The sequence below is a fragment of the Accipiter gentilis genome, chromosome 8 (genome assembly GCF_929443795.1).
Source record: "Accipiter gentilis chromosome 8, bAccGen1.1, whole genome shotgun sequence".
In the NCBI taxonomy this organism is placed as follows: domain Eukaryota; kingdom Metazoa; phylum Chordata; class Aves; order Accipitriformes; family Accipitridae; genus Astur; species Astur gentilis.
Window position 1 is genome coordinate 19,750,700 of NC_064887.1, and position 20,692 is coordinate 19,771,391.

The 20,692-nt window shown below is 38.4% G+C and overlaps 1 protein-coding gene across 3 annotated transcripts in view; it reads left to right on the forward strand.

Moving 5' to 3' along the window:
* Nucleotides 1-7,447: 7,447 nt before the first annotated feature.
* FNBP1L (formin binding protein 1 like) overlaps nucleotides 7,448-20,692 on the forward strand; it is a 61,428-nt gene continuing 48,183 nt past the window's right edge. For 2 of the 3 annotated variants that reach the window (XM_049808984.1, XM_049808985.1), the window contains exon 1: nucleotides 7,448-7,662. In XM_049808984.1, the coding sequence (XP_049664941.1) occupies nucleotides 7,639-7,662 (24 nt within the window). In that variant the 5' untranslated portion in view covers nucleotides 7,448-7,638. The remainder of the gene's footprint in view (nucleotides 7,663-20,692) is intronic. The other variant, XM_049808986.1, reaches the window with a different exon arrangement.

The following is a 20,692-nucleotide window of genomic DNA, read 5'->3' on the forward strand; positions in this document are numbered from 1 at the left end:
CTTCTTTGTGGACTAGCTATTAAAGACACAAAGGTAGTAACAACACAACTGAACCCTCATTGTTCTGTGTATTTCATTTTCAAAAATCCATCCGCTGAGGAGAACTGGACACAAGGAGAGTACCCGAGGCAGCAGTAAATCCAAAGGGACAAACCCTGACTACTATAAGAGGAGTGTGTTAGGGAAGGAGAAAAACAGTCTTAAGAAATTGTGTATATTCTTCTCTTGGCATCTCGCCTTGTCTCAAAGGGAAGAATATGCAAAGACAAAGCGGAGGTGTGTGTAAAGACTCTTACTAGGATTCAGTTGGCTACCTGTTAGATTTGATCTGCCTTTTAAGTCCAAAGAGCAGGCATTGGTTTTCAAATTTAGTTAGAGCTCCAAAAAATGTAATGTCACAAAAATTAAATTCCTTCCTAAACAGTGATTATTTTTGCTTTTGTTTCTTTGGGATTACTTGAAGATTTCTGCAGTTAGTCTCTGATCAGAATCTCACTTGGAACAAATAAAAATGATAAACAGAGTTGTAGCTATCTTTATTAATACAAGAGGGAGATATAGAAAGGTAATTGATTTGCTTAGTGGGATATTCTATGCACAGCACACTTGTGTTCTCATTTCTATTGTTGATTTATTTACTGATTCCTCCTCTTTTATAGTGATCAATAGTGGGAGGGAGAGAGTTTTCTTGGATATGTGAGTTACTCGAGTTTCCTTACAGATTGTGATCCTTTGGCAGTTTTTTCGTGCACCAATTAAATGTGGTATTATGCAACGTTGACATCAACTTTCTCATGAGAAAAGGAGGAACCACCACAGATCAAAAGTAACAAGGGAAGAACACCTGAAATTAAACCACTGAAATTAAATCCCTTAGAGGCGAGAAGTTAAGACCTGCAGTTGTATGGAAGACAGGACAATCAGGGGATCGTTAGCCTTCTCAGTTGCAAATTAATGTAATTCATACCCTATTCGATGAAAAGGATCTGATTGATTACAGCAGAAGCAGGTTGCTATTATGTTATACAGCTTGTTCTTTCGCTTGCCAGCAGGCGGCTGTCAAGTTCAGGAAAAGGGTTTCAGCTGGTTGTGTTGAAAGTACTGAAGCCTGTTAACCGAACCTTACAGTCTATGGGATAATTCATGAATCAGTTCTAATTTAAACTCCTTTAATGAGATTAACGAGTAACCCAGGATAGTGATTATTTTAAATGTTAAGTCAGATTTTGCACAACTGCATATATATTTGTGTTTCTGGTCATAATTCAAAGTCAGATGACAGTAAAATATTTTAGCAAGTCTGAAAATGGGTGGTGCTGATCCTTAGCTACATATTTGTCCACTATTCATTTTTCTACAGCTTGAATTAGTACCGTGACGGAAGACTCCATCTTCCAATATTGATCCAGTATGTCAACCCATACACTCTGCTCAAAAGCTGCTAGTCGATGCAGATAGCAGTTACTATTCGAGTCTTTGGTTATTATCTCAAAAGTAATAATCTTTATGCCTGTAGATAATACAGTAATGAAAAATTTTTACTATCAGAATTCACCATAGCTATACCTAAGTCTGCATATTAGATACAGCTCAATGTTCTTTTAATGTAAGGAAATGTGCATGGGTGGGGTTGGTGGGAGAATGGAGAAGACGTGTTAGGTGAACTGAAGATATCAGAAATTAAGGTAGCAAAGCCCTGGCATTTATGGTTATGTTTTGATATAATTCTGAAAGTATGTGCAATGGAAGCCAATGGACTTACAGTATTCAAGCAGGTAATGCAAGCATTAGAGAGCAGAAAAATCACATTTTGATATCATGATTTATGTGTATTCCCTGATATTTTGTAATTGTCCAGCCTCCAGCTTGGGACACAGTTGTATGTTATCAAAAGGAAATGCTGAGTTATGTGATTGTCTTGCTTCACCAGAAAAAAGCAAATTCCTGTGAAATAAGAGGGTATTTGTACTTAAGAATATTGCTAGTTGATGCTGATTGACACCACGTTTCCTCTGCTACATATGGGATGGAAAGATGTGCTCTTGGCTATAGTGCAGGCAAAAAGAGTGAACACAGGATATTTCATAAAAGCAGATGGAAGTTCTCATTTTCCTGCTATTTATAGCTGGTGTAAGTAGTGCCCTTTCAGTTCTGTTATCCGATCACTGGTGATGTCTTTCCGTGTTACTTGCTGAGATGAGAGAAAAAGAAGAAACATACCTTTCTTCTGCTGTATAAAATGCATTTCAGTACAGACTGGAAAAGATTCAGAGATAGGAGAAAAATTAGAATTGGGTCTCCCTAAGCAGTGGCTGAGGCTGCACTAAGTGCAGTTTCCCTTCTGCGTTGAAGCAGGGGTGGTGTGGTCTAACTAATATAGTTTCCTGCCAATTTTCTGCTTACTGAAAAAAAAAAAATCAGTCTCAGAGTAAAACTGTTTATTTTGCCTAATAGTTGAAATAGAAACCCAGTGGAAGTAAGCATCTAGTCAGATGCACAGCTACAAACTCTTTGCACACTGCTGGCTATGGTTAAATAACCAGCCTCTGGGAGGCAGAGGAAGTCTGTGGAGAACTCAGCACAAGCTGAAGTGTCAAGACACCTATTCTTCTGTCTCAAAGTATTTCCTGAGCTGTACAGTAATGATTACCCACTCACCATATGGAGGCATTATGAACATCAATACTTATTAAAATTAGAGCACTTAAAGTGCTGGTGATGGAGGAAATACATGTGTAAGGGGAGGAGGGAGCTAAATTCTTTCGGGTTTGAAGCAAAAAGAGGTAATACTTAATGGTTTTTGCAATACTTCATTTTCTTTGTGGATTAAAAATGCAATTTTAATATGACAAAGAGACTGCTGGCTAGCGGAGAAAAGGATTAATGGCACCTCACACAGAGAGAGAGAGATATTTGGAAGTAATTTGTTTGGTCCTGCTGATTTTTGTGGCAATGGAAAACTAAGCTGCTTCTCTTTTCAGAAAGTGTGCCCACAGGGAGTGCCAGACAGCTTTTCTGCCACTCCAAATTAATCATGCAATTTGTTTTTCTGCCAAGATAATATCCTTAGGTCCACTTGTAAACTCAAGTAGATTCTGTTGAGAAGTGAACAGAATTAACAAAATACATAACTATTGTAATAACTGGAATGATGTGGATTCAGTCTAAAAATAAAGAGGCAGTTTTCTTTTAAAGCCTGTATTAATTAGTCAATGAGGGAAAAAAAACCCAGCTAAATATAATATTAAGTTTTCTAAGCTAAAAATAAGTTGTCATCATCTTCCAGAAAATGCTAATGGTTTACAAGGATACTGGAACAATGCAATTTATCACGTAGCCTTTGCTGTGTGTAAAAAAAAAAAAAAAAAAAACAAAAAAAAAAAAACCAACTTAAATATGTCTTTAGTGTATTCTTGAGTCCCTTTAGTGAGACTTTTAATTACACACACACATTCTCCACCCCCCAACCCCCTGTTTTTAAGGATGTGACTAGAAGAATGAAAATCTGTAGGGTAATATTTGTTTAATTACTTCTAGGCCTAGGGCCAGTTGCAATCCCTGGTAATGGAAACAATGTCAAAATTCTAAATGATTAATTATAACATTTCTGGCAATACCCTGTGGAGATGCAGTAGACTCTTCTCCTCATCTCACAGCTAGGTCATTTCACATCTTGAACTGCTAAACTGGAGGAGAGTGTAGCTTAGTGTATATGTATCGGAATCTCCTAAAACAAGAGTGTACTCAAGCAGTAAAAGGGCCTAATGATGACTGATGTCAGACTTCTTCCTAAGCTGAAATGGTAAGTGTTATGCTGCTAAGACTTCTGTTTTATTTTTAATGAGTTAAAATTTTATTTCATCACATGGTCTTAATATATTATGAATTCCAGGTTCTGTGATAACTTACCTAAGTGCTTTTTGTCTTTTAACTAACTTACAATCAATTATCTTTGTAGATTATTGTTGAAATGAGCTATGATCTTCTCTTTACTGATGAAGAGGTGGTTCCTAGTTTAAGTAAAGGTGAAATGCACATTTCCATATATGTACCTGATACATACATGTACTTCTGGTTCTGAAGAAGTACAGGTTGAAAGCAAACTAAAAATCAGAAACCAATCTTGAAAACAGTGGTGCCCATATTTCAATTCAAATGCTAATAAAGCCACTGAAATCTGTTGTTAAGAAATAAATAGCCTTTGCACTTGAATTTTTTTTTTTAAATCCTGTAATATGAAAACTGTATAGAAGGCATTATGAAGGTTTTTATCCTATATTACACAGACTTTAAAAGCTTACATTGTGTTTTTGATGTTTTAAAATAATATGTCCAGATTAGATTAAGAAATACTATTGCCTTTCCAGGAATATTGGAAGCAATCATTCTTCCATTTCCCTATAGTGCATATATGTTGTCCAACTCTCCCCAATCTGTTTCATTTACTTTACCTGAAGAAACAACGTCTATCAGCAGTGTCTCAGATAATTGTAAACTGTATCCTTTGAGTCACATTTCGTGCTAATTCTCTAGGGGTGGTTCTACGCTGCACAATGAAGGTCCAAGATCTGAGGTAGCTGTGAATGAACTGATAGAGTTAAATGGCTCATCATGTTTCCATGCAGAAACACTAGGCTGGGTCCCAGAAACAGTTATGTTAATATGTACAGCTTCTGGCCTAACCAGCCTTACTTCCCAAGTCTAATTGTTAACCTGCGAACATGAATAATTAGCCAGACTGCAGAATTGCTCTAATGCAATGATACAATTCCGGTGCTGGCTTGTTCAAAGCCTCTTCAGTAGTATCTTTTGATTGCTTCTCTTCAGATATGCTCTTAAAAGGTAGGTATAGTCAGAGGCTGCTGTGATAACACCTATCCTATTTTACACAGTAGTTCAGACGGGCCTCTCAACCTGTTCTGGAGGTTGTGAAGTTACCCAGAATCTCTGCAACATTGTCCAGCTCTTGATGCTTGCTTTAACCTAGGGCTTGCAAAGATGTTCTTTGAAAAGAGGTACGTGGAAAGAAGGAATCGCCTTTGTCCCGGGAAAACCTCTCATTAGCTAGAATTAGGCTTTTTCAGCACTACTGAGAAGCTAAGTATCGTATTTATGTACCTGTGATACAGGCTGCAGTTTCCTTCTCCTAAAATGAGTAGAGATCACCATAAAACATTCAATTTTGTTGTATTGCTCTGAACTGAAAACAAATCCTGACATGTTGAGAATGTTGGCCTTGCACATTTTGCAGAAATAGGAGTAATTAGTTCTGAAATTAGAGTTAAGCAAAAGAACCTGAGGGCTAATGTATCAATCAACCAACCACAAATATACATATATATGTATATTACATGTTGAAACTCTCTTGATGTATGTTTCATGCAATCAAAGTCCAGTATTTCAAATTTGAGTGCCAAGTGAAGTGCATGATTTTCAAAGCTTCTGGATCCATAGATCTAGAATTTAGGATCCATTTTCCAGTAGACTGAGTTTCAGTACCCCATTGGGGCTTCTACGGTTGAAAATTTTAACTTGAAGGTTATTTTTAGGGTTCATTTTTAGCTATCTAAGCTGAAACAAGTGGAAAGATGGGTTTTCCTGAAATGATCAAAGACTGAAAAATCCTGGCTCTCCTGAAGCCAGCAGCAAATTTCTAATTCACTTAAATGGTCAGGACTCTCACCCACAGTGTTTAAAGTTCAGTGTACATCTGTTTCTCAAAATTACACTTAAAAAGAAAAAGTGCCAAATCAGGCACCAAAGGTGCCCAGATCATTGGGTGCATTTATAAACCTTGGTTAGGACACAGCAGAATGTGGATTAAGGCATGATTGAAGATTTTGAAATCCATCTTTCTAAAATTATTACATATGCAGCAAGTTAGAGCATAGGTATTAATTTAAATATTATATATTAAAAAGTATGTAAGATGAGAAAATTCTTTTAATTTTTACTTAATAATGTTTTGAACCAGGTTATCTCATTATATCATCTGATTATATTTTTTCAAGAATTTAGTATAAAGGTGTGTGGTGAGCTACTAGCTAACCAAAACTTCAATTGAAGTTTACAGCATTTAATGGAAATCATTTTTTCCTACTCTTGAAAGGTGTGTAAGTTGAGTGAATTAAAATATATATTTATTAATAATTTTTATCATTTATTTCTGCTTCATTACCTGAATCCTCAACATGTATTCTGCTTGGTGAATATTTTCAGTATTACATGTGATCTACAAACTGAGTTAATGTGTCAGAGTTCAACTTGAAGTGTGCCCAAGTGTGGAATTTAATATTCCGAGTCTAAAATTTGGGGGTTCTGTGACCACTGGCTTGCTAAAACATATGTGTAGGCCACCGCAGCATGTGGCACAGTTACTCATTTTGTGGATCCCCACAGACCCAAGTGCCTTTCTTGTGTAATGTGATGAGCTTAAACATTTCACTCCAGAAATTACATTGTTGATCTGTGATCTCATCTGCTTATTTTGATAATTTCTGATGTTAATACTATTCTAATACATCTAGAAGAACTTGCATTTTCCTTTCATGTGGAAAATAGGATTAAACCTAAATTAAGTGTGATGCAAAGGAACATTACTGGAAATGTGACTTGGAAATGAAATTACTATTGGATTTAAGTAATTTTTTTTCATGATATAGAGACTTAAGACAGTAGTATTTTCACTGAGTTTTTACTGCAGCCTGTAAGAATGACTTTCAGTAAAAATGAGAGGAAAATCCAGAAATTGATGCCTTGACAGGAGAAGTTAATTCAGGGGTGGCTTTCAAAGCCTTTGCTTTCTAGTGGTAGCTCATTAACAGACACGTTGGTGGGAAAAATAATCTTTTTGACGAGGATTTAACATCCTTCCTCTTCTAGTTGTTGGGGAACTCCCTGTTACAGTCATTCAATTATATGATTCATCCAACCACTTCATGAAAAATAGGTTATTTTTCCTCCGATGTCAGCCTCGTACTTTCGAACTTCTCAATTCGTGATTTACTTACACACCTGTGGGGTTAAAAAAAAAAAAAAAAAATTCCTTCCTTGTTTATTGCTCTTCCTCCCCCCCGGTGCCAGGTGAGGCCGATGCGCGACCCCGCCGGTGCGCGGCCAGGCAGGCGGCACTCCCGCGCCTCTCCCGGCCGTGAGTCAGCGCTTTCCTGGGGGGAGGCGAGGAGGCCTCGCAGCCGGGCGGGGTACAAAGACCCGGGGCCTCGTTGCCGCCTCCCGCCCGGCGCCCCCTCCCTCCTCCTCCTCGTTAACGAGTAACGACGCAGCCGGCAACGGGAGCCGCTTCAAGCCGTGACGCCGCTCCACCCCCACCCCCCCACCCCCGCTGCCGTTAGGGGCTCCGGGCTGCGCGTGGCGCCGCCGGAGCGGCGGCCTCACCCCGTCCCGTCCCGTCCCCCCGCCGCCTCAGCCGGGCCCGCCCCTCTCCCAGTCTCCTCCGCGGCTCCCCCCCTTCCCGAGCCAGGCGGAGCTGGAGCTGGGAGCGACGTCGTTCGTTGCCGCCGCCGCCGCCTCTCCCCCGTGACCGAGGGCACCGGCGCTGCCCGGCGGGAGCCCTTCTCCGGCCGACGCCTCGTCCCCGCCGTCGCCTCTGCTGGAGCCGGCACTGCTCGCGAAGCAGCCATGAGCTGGGGCACGGAGCTGTGGGTGAGTCTCGGCTCGCCTCTCATTGTGTCTGGGATTCGCCCCCTTCCCTTGTCTGCTGAGGCGGCTTCCCCGGGGGAGGCGCGGGGCGGCCGGAGCCGGGGCGGCCGCCGAGGCGCTTTGTTCGGCGCTGAAGCGGCGGGCACCGGGGAGGGGGGGGTCGGGGAGAGGTGGGGGGCGGCCGCGGGGGGCGCTGTGAGGAGGGGGGGGGGGGGACGCGACAGGAGACGAGACGCTGGAAGCGGCGGAGGGAGGTGGCGTAAGCGTTGGGGAAGGGGGAGCTGAGGAGGGGCGGGCGCTCGGCGGGGGCGGTGGGTCGGGGAGCGCCTCGCCCGGGATGTGGGTGCGCGCGCGCCGCCCCGCGCGGCCATGGCGCTCGCCGCGGCGGGGGCCGCGCGCGCCCGCCCGCCCGCCGCCTCGCCCGGTCACCGTTCGCCCGGTAACGGTCACAGCAGGTCGGGCGTCTTTGTGTGCGCCCCCCGCCTTCCTAGCGGGGGGAGGGCTCTTGGTGCGAGGCGGCTGGCGCCGGCGGCGTGCTCGGGGGTGGCTTGGGGCGGGGTCCGGGGCGGCTCGGGCAGGGGCAGCGGCGGCGGCGGCCCGCACCGGGCACCCTCTGGGCGGCGGCAGGGCTGCTCCTCTCCCGAAAACCGCCGGACTGCTCTGACGAGTAAAGCGTTTTGAGCTGTCGCCCCTAATTGGAAGCAGCTATTGCATAGCTTTGTCTCTAAAAGGACCCCAGAACATTGGCTAATACTGTATTGGTTTTTTGGTTGTTTTTTTTTCTGTTTTGTTTTTGTTTTGTTTTGTTGGTTTTTTTTAAATACGAAGAACTGGCAGCAAGGAGACAGTCAGCGTCTGTGTGCCTGTGTCTGCGTTATGTTAGATCTTTTCTTAAACCTCCGCTCCTCCTCCGAAGGTTTTTTGGCTGTGCTGAGCGCAGTAAAGAAGGGGCTTCTCCCGGGGGAGTCTGCCGGAGTGAAGCACAATGATGTCTGCTTGCAGGCAGTTGTGGGATGTTTTATTTTCTCTTGTCAGATTTCCTACTGTTGCTGCTACAACTGGAGCTGACACTGGTCGTGGGAAAGCTTAAGCAAAAAAAAAACCAAAACAAAACAAACCAGTACCAAGGAGGGTTTACCGTCCTCGTTTTAAATGCTCCCTGCTCTTTGTTTATTTGCTTTTAAAGACTGAAGCACAGACAGTTGCGCTGAGGAAAAAAAAAATACATAAAGTTAAACATTGCAGCTTGAACACTGTTCAGGAACTCTTAACTTGGAGGTAGCGTTATACTTTTTCTAAAATTTGAAGTTGAATTAAATTCCTTTATCGGTAGTTTCTAGTACAGGGCTACTAGCCTCTAGAGGAGCAAAGATCTGCTCAGCAGCAGACAACTAGTTGCCCAAGTGAGCTGGCGAGTCAATGGCAGGCTGTGGCATTGCAGTCAGTATGTGGGTGGGGTATAGGAGTTGGGCCAGTGAGGCTCCTGAAGCCACCTGAATAAGTTGTGTCTGGCTATGCAAAATGAGGATGTAATAGCATTGCATCAAGTGTACTTCATGGAAAAGCCTGATTTAAAGATATTTAGGGGTTACTTCAATGTTTTGTACAGTACCTTGTACTTAACTAGGATTTATAGGCATGATGAGAATTCAGATAAGATACACTTGTGAAGTACTGATAGCGCTGCTGTAACAAAACTGAAATATAAAACTCTTGTAATATTTACAGTAAGGAGTAAGTAAAAGCCATGACTTATATTGGCAGCACAAGTGTGCCTTTGTAGCTCATGCTCATATATACTTCAGAGGCGAGGTTGTAGGTCAATGTTTCGGAAGAGTGGGGGTTTGCCTTTTAGGAGAGCGCCGAGTTTTCTTCTTTGTGTGCTTTGGTATGTATCTCTCTAGAAAGCAGAGTTTTAACTTACTCTGTTCATTTTGGAAGCTTCTTAATTTTCTTTGTTCAGCTTGTAAATGACAGTTAAAAGTTTGGTAGTCTGTTGTTTTGTAAGAAAGTGTTTATCTTCCTTATGTGCTTAAGAAATACGTACAAAAAGGTGGATTTTGACCTCAGACTTCATTTAATGACAGGCATTTCATTCACAGTGTCATGAAACTAGCTGAATTTTATCTAGACCTACTATCTGGTGATTTTTTCCTGAGTCACTAATTATTATATGTTAGTTTGAAGAAATAATGCCAGAATTTTAAGCTAACAGTTTCACTGCAACACTTCTATTTCAGAAAAACTTAATGTATTTTTTGCTTGATATCAGGAGGTTCCTGCAACTCTATGCTAATGAGGTAACTTTATGTGTAAAATGGTCTGTTTGTAACTATACAACTAGACACTGACAATAAAAGTTTTTACATTAAAGTGTACTTTTTAAATGGGTTATTTTTTTCCATTGAATCTAGTCATACTTTAAAAAAAAATACCTTTTAGGTTTATAAAGCAAACTGTTTCTTCATTGGAAAAATACTCAGTGCTTCTCTTGCTGATTGAAAAGAATATTGAATGTTTAATTGTTTTAACAACTGGTGTTGGGCAAAAAAAGTTGTGTTTTTTTTTCTTAAATCTGGCATAAAATTAAATTAATTAAAAATTACTTTAAATCTATGTTAAAAACACAAGGAAGACCACTATTAGTGGAGCTTCAAAGGCAGGGCTCTGAACAAGGAGTAAATAAACTATTAGGTGTGTTTGTGTTCTACTGTAGCTTTTCCTTCATTGTTCCCTGTTGCTAGCATCAGTGTAGCTTCAGAAAGTAGCCCAAGCAGCACTGGGTTTGCTAATGGTGGCAGGGCACTAGCGGCTCACCGTGTTAAGAGTCTCCAGCTGCAGAGAGCTTTTTTGCATATGTTTTCTGGAGACCTTGTTGAGCCTGAAGCTCTCCCTCGTTAGTGGTCAGTTTCAGTGGAGTTTTTCAGGATTAAGACTGGTATCTAGATGATGATAATTTTTCAGAACATTTGCAAATACGTATGTAGGCTTTGCTGATTCACTGAGGCAAATTTGATTATTTTCTATTTTGATTATTTTCTATTGGGTGTTTTAATATCTCCTTAACTCTGCCTTCTCAGATTGTATCTCTTCATGCTGATTATTGGTATTTTACGCTGATTCATAGTTCTGGGTGTTTGGTTTTTTTCTGGAGTTTTATGCTTTATGCTGTTTCTGATAAAGTAAAAAGCATGCATGGTTGAATTTGGAGACAAATAAAGAACCAAAAGAAAAAACAGGGGATTAGGAAAGCAACTCGTGTCTGGTATTTATGTTGTACTTATTTAGTGTGGCTGTTCTGGCATTGAAATGATGTATATGCTAATTAAATGGTTATATCAGGGTCATAACAAGGGAAGGATTTTCTTTGATGGACCAGACCAGTATTTTCTAATTCTTTAAATTCTGTAGCTGCTATTTCTGTTTGTGGATTATGAGCTTTTTTTGTTTTTCAAGCAACTATTTTTATAAGTACACCACCATTCTCTGAAGTGGGTGTGCATTGGCCAAAGCATATGTGTCTTGAGTAGAGAGGCACTTTGTGCTTTTCAGTATGTCTTGGCTAAACGGCATGCTCCCTGTTGTGTTTCCTTTGATAGCATCGTATAACATAATGGGAATTAGTAAAATAAATGTTGATTTATTTAAGCCTGTCATTAGAACCGTTTCATTATTCAACTTTTTCGTCACTGTTTGAAATGTGTTCCCCTTTTATGCTTTTTTCATCGCACCAAAAAATTTTGATCAGTTTTGAAAGTATTATTCCACAGATAGTCTTATTCTCATCAGTGCATTTATCTTTGTCGTCACTCTGTAGTATATTCCTTATGGCATGTCCACGCAGAAACTTAAGATACTTTGGTGAACTGCCTTGCATGATAATATTCTTTAATGGTTAGAACAGAGTAGTGAGAACTGGGGAGTCTAGTCTTCTGTAATCCAGTTGAAATTGTATTTTCTGAGAATTTGACTGTTGTCTGCTAAATTTTGCTATCTGTAATATTTAACTTTTTGCTAGGTAATATTTGTAAAGCAATAATCATGTGATGAAAGGGGACACATAATAGTAAAGTAGCGTTGCTACACTTCATTAGTAATAGAAAATTGTTCCTGTTTATTTAGATACGCTTTTCAGAGTTTTAACTTTTTTTTTTAACATGCTTTTTTCAAATGCAGTATGTAAGCATGAGCAGTAAGAGGGTTTACATATTGAAGTCCTGGGCAGACCTGCATACTTGCTTTATAAGGTGCCCCTGTCTGACTTGTATCAAACTGTGCTGCAATATCCAAAGCAAGAATAGATGAATGGAACTAAAATAGGGTTTTTTTTAAGTAACTTTAAATATATGGAGATAATAATGATGGATTGTTATACGTTAGAGAATCTACTCAGCATGAGCATCTGTTCAGTGTGTATGTTCCTGTACATCTGGAGTTCTTTGTGATGGGTGTAAAGTGTACAAATAACATTAACATAGAATATTTAACAGAATGTATCTGGTTATTGTCATCTTGGGTTTTTGTGCAGTTAAATTGAATATGTAGTGCATTTGCTTTGATGCTAATGGCTCACTGAGCTTTGAAGACTGGTGGATGGTTGATAATGAAGTTCTTGGCTTAGTGAGTAGAGACAAGTGAACCTGTGTGATTGGCACTCTGAAGTGGCTTCCTTGGAAATTAATTAAAGAGTTTGTGCTGTCTCTTTAAAAAAATTAGGAAGGATGTTTTTTTCAACTTTTGATGCACATTCTGTCTTTCAAACCTCTGTGAACCCCTTAATAGCAGTTGGCAGAAGAAGAGTTTGAATACTATGTCAGAACATTTTCAGTCTGTAAAACCAGTCTAGCCATCTGTTTCTCACCTCTTGATAAATATTTAAAGCAGAAATTTTGCTGAGGGCTTTTGTGCTAAGATTTCATGATTAAAAAAAAAAAGGCTATATAAGATTTAATGATACTATTGTTGTGAGCTCCTTGGGGCCAGAAGCACACTATCTTTTATAATTAAGAAACCACTGGCACTGAGAATACTATTTTAGAAATGAGTTACGTTGGACTAAAGAAAGATCAAAGTATATTTGGTGATGTGCTCTTTTTAATCTTTCCTTAAACAAAATTCATTCTGTGCCAAAACCCAAGTTTTATTTACAAAAATATTAAATAATTTTCAGTTGCATCAGTAGTTTTTCAAAAGCTGTGAAAAATTTTCTTATGCTTTCGATGCCTGTTTCAGACATTGCTTCTTTTTTGTATTAAAATCATATATTCTCTTTTTGTAGAATAAGATAAATTGCATGGTAATGTTGTCTAATCTTAGAAGTTGCCAAGTTTAATTATACGGAAAACATGCACAGAATGTAAATATCAAAAAGTGAACTTCAGAAAGTAGCTAAGTATTATGTAGTGTATTTCTGGTGTAATAATTTCTTGTATTTTTGTTCACCAGCTTAGAAAATTTGATTTTTTTTTTTTAGCTAAATAAAAGGTTTTTTCAAAGCAGTTTGAAACTGAGAAACCTTTCTCTACAATTAATATAACCATGTGTTTATGTAGTCACTAGCATTGTTAATACTACTAAATAATTTTTTAAACGGTTAAAAAAACATTGAAACTAATTCTAAATATCAAACCATATCCTATGTGGGAGTTCTGTGTTTTTGAATCTTAATCTTCCATAAACTCATTTTCCAGTGTGCTAACATATACTGCGTTAAAGGCGATATTCTATTTAATACGTAGATGTGTTTTTCCCAGATTTCTCCTTCAACTTAACCCAAAGATTGCAAGCAGTACTTTGTATGGATTCTCTTTCCATTCAGTGTTCTTGCTGTTGCGGCCTGCAGATGTGTGCAAGGAATGTGTTTTGTGGCTAAAGTGTAAAATTACAGTTTTCCTCTTGTCACGGGTAGGATACTGGATAAAATGCTTAACCTCTGTGAGGTTACAATCTTTCACAAGGAGTATTGTCCAGCCTATATCATCCTTGTGAAGACCTCTGAGATTTCCAAATAGAAAGTTATGTAAGGATCAAGTACTTGATTGTTGAATGTGTAGTTACTTCAGGCTCCTGAATGAAAACAATTGTATCGAGTTTTAGTTAGAAATAATGTTTGTCTGTATTTTTCCAGCAATTGTCTGGTTCATAAACAACTGACCTTTTTACTGATTTTTCCAGGAAGGTGTGAGTCATTGTCTTGAGACTTTATCAGTTTGATTTTGATGTTGAACATAATTTAATTTAAGAATGTGTACGTTTTTGTGCCCTTGAGTATCTGTTTAGAAAGTATTTTTTCAGTTTTGAAAACAGTTTATGACCTGATATCTATTAAAATGGCATCTGTTTTTATTTATGGCCCCACTTGTATATGTACTTTGAAATGTATATGCTCTTCAAGGAAGTTTGTACAAACATACATGGGACTTTACTAATCTGGAAATGCTGAACACTGGAATAATATTTCTGTCTTTTTAAAAATGTGTGTAGGGTCCTTATTGGTAATACAAAATCTGAGAGTTGCCTGTATCAAGATTCTAAATTCTCCAGCTGGCAGTTTGATTTCCTGAGTGAGAATAGCAGGAAGTTGTTTGAGATTGCAAGATCTTTTATCTCAACCACGCAGAGGATTTCTTTAAAGATGTATCTGTCAAAATAATGATCCTTTGGAACAGCAAATCTGTCAGAATTGGGATGGAGAAAAGCATGAGTAGAGAAAAGTCTGTTGTCAATGTGTTCAGTTTCTGTTCTTGGTGAGGGGTGTCCAAGTAGGTATGATTTGCGCTTTGAACAGTTTGCAGGTAAATACTGGAAGACAGAAGGTTTGTGTTAGTGCTTGTGTAGAGTTGTCACTGATGCTATAGACCTACTGAAATAAGTCTAAAATGTCTAAAGTTCATTTGTGTATTTAAATTAGTTCTTATGCTGGATTGATCTGGGTGAGACCCTCTATTATTAATACAGTGGTTGAATATTTCAGTCCTTACATTTGCAGAGTGTTTTTTTTAGCATGCTTGGTGTAAAGCTAGTAATTGAATAACGCAGGGGTTTTCTGGGTTTTGTTTTTTTGTTTTTGTTTTGTGGTGGCTTTTTTTTTGTGGAGGGGAAGCTCTTTTAACACATTTCAGATTAAATTTTCATTGTTCATAGCCACATGTGCATACTTTTTCAGCAGCTTGAATTCTTTTTGGTAGAAAAAGAATTCCCCAAAGTCCAGATATGTTCAGCTTTTTCCTTGTGTTGGTGAACAAATTGTCCAGTGAAAGCTGAAATTCCAATCAGCTTGTTTCATTTTGCCCCTAGTGAGTTTACGTACCCCAGTCCCAGTGCTCTCTTGGCAGAGAGCTGAGAGGTTTGTCTTCGGATGCATGTCAGTGCTTCAGCTGGATGGGAGGAGAAGGAAAAAAAAAAGTATTATAATAATGAAAACCTTCTGGTTTTCATTAAAATGTGGACCCGCTACACTTACTTTGTTTATGGAATTATCTGCAATAAATTTGTTAGTCTGAGTTGCTGTTTTTTCTCAACTATAAGCTCTATTCCAAGAGGAGAGTTGCAGCAGTATTGTATTTCCTGCTAGGTGACAGGAACAAGAAAGGGTTTCATTTCAGGTGTAGTTATTTTTCTGTTAATTTCAATTGTATTGAAGTTTGAAATAGTTACATGTGAGATTCATTAATATCTTTTCTTTGATTTTTTTTTTTTTTTCTTCAGTCAGAACTCTGCTTCTGCTTTGTCATTTACAATACAAAGGGCATTAGACCGCAAAAACTGCTTTCTGGGATTGTGGTGTTTACATTTGTACCTAGTTTTGTTACTTTTTACATCTTTCAAAGGAGAAGTGCAGTCTTACAGTGAGCTAAAAAGCTAATATTGCAAGGCCTGAATTTTTCTTGGGCTATGCTGTGGAGCTGTTGTGTGGTCTTGGGCAAGTAAACTTACTTTTTTGTCTCCGTTAGTTGGCTTGTAAAATTGGAATAAAGTTTGGGTTTTGTTTTGGTTTTTTAAAATCAAATTAATATTGTAACAGTACCTGCATTTGTACAATACTTCAACATCCTTTAGTGTGTAAGTGCAAAGCAATATAGTGTTTTAAAATGTTAGAAGAAGAACACAAAGAGCAAGAAATTCTAATAACTTGTCCTGATTCTGTGATCAGGCTGTCTACTTGCAGTAACCATTTGAAACTCTTTACTTGAATGGGTAAAAACTGCTGTATACTAACAAGAAAATTCACCATTTTATCATAGTATCTGTTCATGTAATGCTTATATTTAGCAAGTATTTGTTTAGGAGGCAGGTACTGTGCAAATTACTTCTCATTGGCTGGTACACGAGAAATGGTACAACATGCTTTTTTGTGGTTCCATATGAAGTAAACAATATTTTTTCAGCATTGTGCAAGAAAATGACATCCACCTGATTTGAGTTTGGAGTGTTACTTAAGTACTGAAGGAATTCTGAAATATGAAAGCAATTGCTCTGGAGAGTTGAGAGGCAGTCATACTTTTGGCATGTGTTGGGGAACCAGATGTTGAGTGAAGGTGATGAAGATGGGTGTGCCTTTTGGATCTTTATCTGCTTTGTAAATCCTTTGGAAAAACAGCATTTGATTGCTGGATTCTTTCTCATGTTGGGTGCCCAACTCAAGTGGATGTAAAAACCTCACTTTGTAAATTCTGGTTGATAGAGTAATTGAGGGAGTTTTCTTTGGATGTGGGTATGCTTCTTTTACTCACTTTGTTTTTCCCCTAGATGCTTAATTTCTTTCAAAGTAGGTAAATAATGTTTTACTTTTCTAATGATGTTTTCAAATAAGCATTTGCTCTAGGTGGCATAGGGTTTTCTTGTGGCTGTGAGTAGGAAAATAATTGATATGTGTGAACCCAAGACAATACCTGCGCAGCTGGCTTTCTCTGCAGCAAAGGAATATTCTGGTAGAGGAAATTGTAATGTTTCTAATGCCCAACGCTTTTTTTTTTCCCCTGTTAGTGGATAAATTGTTCCTTTTCCAGCTATCTGTAATGACATCTAATTGTCCTGCAATTTTTTCCCTTATTTAGGTGAAGTCAGTCACAATTAGAGGAATATTTAGGTTATTTGACATCTGTAATAAATAGTTGGAGTGTATTTTATGTTTGTATTTATTTAGTGCCTAGAACCATTACTGGCGTAGCAGGCTGGTGTTGTTCTGGATTCTACACAAACACAGAGTATAAAGACCATCCCCAATTCAGTTAACTTTCAATTCCAGCGGAAGATGGGTCATTTACTGATCATGCCAAACGACAGAGATGTGCAAAACTCAATATTGTTGAGCATGATGGGCAGTGATCTCAACTGCAGCATCCTAACTGTTTCTTTTGGTAAGCCTTGCAAGCAAAGGGTAGCAGTGGGGTGGACCTTTGTCGTGTTTGCAGGGGATTAGCACATAAGCAACCTAAGAGAATGCAGGAAATACTTGTTGAAATGTACAAGGGCCCGCTGGAGTCTGGTGAAAAGCAGACAGTAATCCCTTGTTATAATGAGGTAACAGAGCTGGAATGAGCCAGCAATGCTTTTGAAAGTGAGGTTAAGAAGCTAATGTTTGATGCAAGAGAGAAGGATGCAAAAAGACAGGGAGAGATAACATTCATGAAACATATGTGGGTGAAATGATAATCTCTCAATATCAGAGACTAGGATGTTGCTGTAATTGAGAAATGAGATGGATAGAGAATGGATAAAGAGTGCAGTTATTGGAATGGTTAGAACCTGTTTGTTTTGTTTTTTTTTTAAAAAAAAGGACGTAGAAATTGTTAACATGTTAACAGCTCTTAGGATAGAACATAGATTTGAGATTCAGGAAAGAGGTCAAATGCTCAAGTGAAAGAAAAGTTAAAGTTTAAGACCCTAGTTTATGAAAGGTACAAAGCAATAAAGTACAGTAGCTGATGAGAGATGATGCACCTTATCTGCATTTTAATGAAACGTGTTATCGTAGTTTTTCTCTGAAAATAAGTTCAAATTTGTGATTAGTAAATGGAAAACTCTATGCAGGTCCATTAATGAGGACTGAAAAAACAATTTTGTTCTGAAGAGTCAAGTATGGGTTCCCTCATCCCCTTTAGATCTACTTTTATTTAGACCCTAATAGTGCAGATACTTGTCTGTATGTTTAATTTTACCAATATTTGCTCATTTTATGATCAACTGTCTCACAGGATCAGTGTAACTCATTAACGTGCTTGAGAGTAAGCATTGTATACCAGGAACTTTTCAGAGCAAATTTTTTTTGAGAGGGAGTAATTGCAAAGCTGATTAAATCTGCAGATACTCTAGTGATATTGCAGTACTAAGGCATTCTTCAAGGTAATCTTTCAGGACAGTCTTCCATTTTTCACCCTGCCGAGCCCCTCCAATGTGTTTGTGTGGTAAAATGTGCAGTTTATCCCAAGTTACTGCTTTGCATCTAAGCTTCCTGGCTCAACCTGTAGATTGTAGTTGCTGTGCTGCATTATTTATATCAGCAAAAATTACTGATGCTTCGTTAATTTTTAAAAATTATTTAATGGGATCTCTTTTCAGGTTTATGAGCTTTCACTGCTGTAACCTGGGAGTTAGTAGAGCAATTATATAGATTATAGATTAGTACTTGGATTATGAATAGTGAAAATTTTACTCTCAAATTATTTAGAATTAATCCAATTAAAAGTTTTATCTTCATAACTTTGTTTTTTATTATCTGGGAAATTTGCTAAACAGTAGATGATGACATTTGAGATCTGTGCAATATGGTCGAGAAGGTGTTACAAACTTGGAGGAAAGGAAGAAAAGGATGAACTTGTGTTGCAAAGTTCTTTGGCATGTTGTAATGAAATGGGAAAACCAGACTGGAATATCTGGTTAGGTTTCATCTGAGAAGATGGCATGTTTAGAAGAGGAAAAATTAGTTTCTTGAAAATAAATTGTAACTTAGGAAAATCCAAATGCCTGGGATTTTTCTACTTCAGAAGTAATGTGAGGGGAATGTACAGTTCCATGAAACTTAAATAGAAATGTCACCATGTGAGGCAAGCTAGGCAATTTTGTGAAGTATCCTGACTCTTTGGCACGATACTCAAATATTTACTCCTGTAGTAAGAGGTGTGGTGGTCTGATTAAGTCTTTAGGTTGAAACTAAGAAAATAGGCATTGTGGGTTATTTGTTTTGGTTTAGCTCGATTGCTGCTTTGTTCTGTAAAAGCTGCAAGGCCTTTTGTGTTCCTTGTCGTGTTCTCATTCCTGCTGAAGTATTGCATTCATATAACCTAGATTTACTAACCTATCTCCCCGAGTTTGAGGCTTCGTTAATATTAAGTAGCTTTTTCCTGACTGATCTATCTCTAATAAAATATGCAACTTCTTTCCAAAATGGCTTTTTAAGAAACACTTTTGCTTTGGTACTGCTGCTAGGGAGTGCAATGATTATCGCTTTCCAGGAGCAATGTTGCAGTACCTCGGGAGCCAGCATAGCACGATAGATACAAGTGTGATTCCCCGAGTTTCAGCTTTATCTTCTGCATTCCTGAGAGGGAAGTAGTGTGGTAGGAGTAGTTGTGTGTAACTAAGAGGTTTTTATTGGAAGAAGCATCCAATCAGTGGATTGGAATTGGAGTCTTGTAAAACCAGGAAGTGGCTCTGTATGTTAAAACCTTAGTAGGGTGCAAACAAAAATGATGGCAGGCTGAGTGTACTAGCTGCTCTTTGTGCTTGGATGGCTTAGCACCCCAGTGACTTTAAATAACTTCGCGTCTGAGGGCACGTCATTTAGTTTCACTGAAACTTCACTAGTTGAACAGAAGTCATTTTCTTAGAGGTTTAAAATAAAGTCTTCAAGATGAGATGCCAGTGGTATTTATGCTTAGTAATTCTTAGATAAAACATTCTTCCATGTTCTGTCTGGTTTATATTGCAAGGCTGTAATCGTGCGCTGTGTAATGAATACATCTTGACATCATTTGTATAAAATGCCTTGCAATTTTTGAGAAACTATGAAATCAGCTGAGGGTGGTAGTACTGAATGGCCAACATTCATGCTTTTTTCAATAATGAGATACAGTGGAATATCAGTGCTTCAAACACAAGTTTCAACCTTGAGTTTTAATTCTGAAAGGAGAGCTGTTGTTTCTTCTTTATACAGACCTCAGGTGGGAGTACTGCTTTTAGTTTATCTATACTGGATGCTGGGAAACTGAGAACAGTGAATTTCTAACAGAGACCTTATATGTAAATGTTTCTTATGATCTTGATAGACTATTTGTGGTACTTTGTACTTAGTACTTCAAACTTTTTTCATGCAGGCATAATCAGATTGTTAGTCAAGCCTGAAGCTTGTGGCTTTCATGAGTGTTTTTCTTCATTAGGTCATTGGAAAAGAGGCTTAATTTTTTGCTGACTTCTGTTCATTTGTGGGAAGAGGATCATGCTCCTGTATCTCCAGGTTAATCTGACAGTTGTTTGGATATTGCCTGTGATACTTTCAGGACTGGTATCAGTTACTCTGTTAGGAAGATAGTATAGCTTTCCATAATGTCGTTTCTTCCATTGTTAATTCCTCTTACCATTAATAATTTCAGTGGATTTATAGGTGACATTCCAGTAATTAATTTCACTGCATGTCTATTGTAGAATACTTTCTATTCAGTTCAGGTTATATATTTTTTTCATTAAACACTGAGGAACAACTGCATATTTTTAAACTTCTGTAAATTTTTGTCTTGTTGGTCACGATAATGAAATACAAAGGAAAGACAGAACACTTGCAGGCTTCATCTGTCCTAAGGCAATCAACGAAAACAATGTTTCATATGATGTAAAGGAGGTTTGGTTCTTTAAGTAGGATGGTGAGTTTTAAAGTGTTTCTTGAAGACCACTTAACAGACTTTTCATTTATTTACAGTTGATTTCAGTTATCTCAAAGTAGTACAGTATGCAGTTTAACTTCATTGCAAGAAATCTTTATTTTTTTGAAAAGTTCCTATATTTTGTAGAGTGGTGGTGAGGACACTTGAAAAATCTA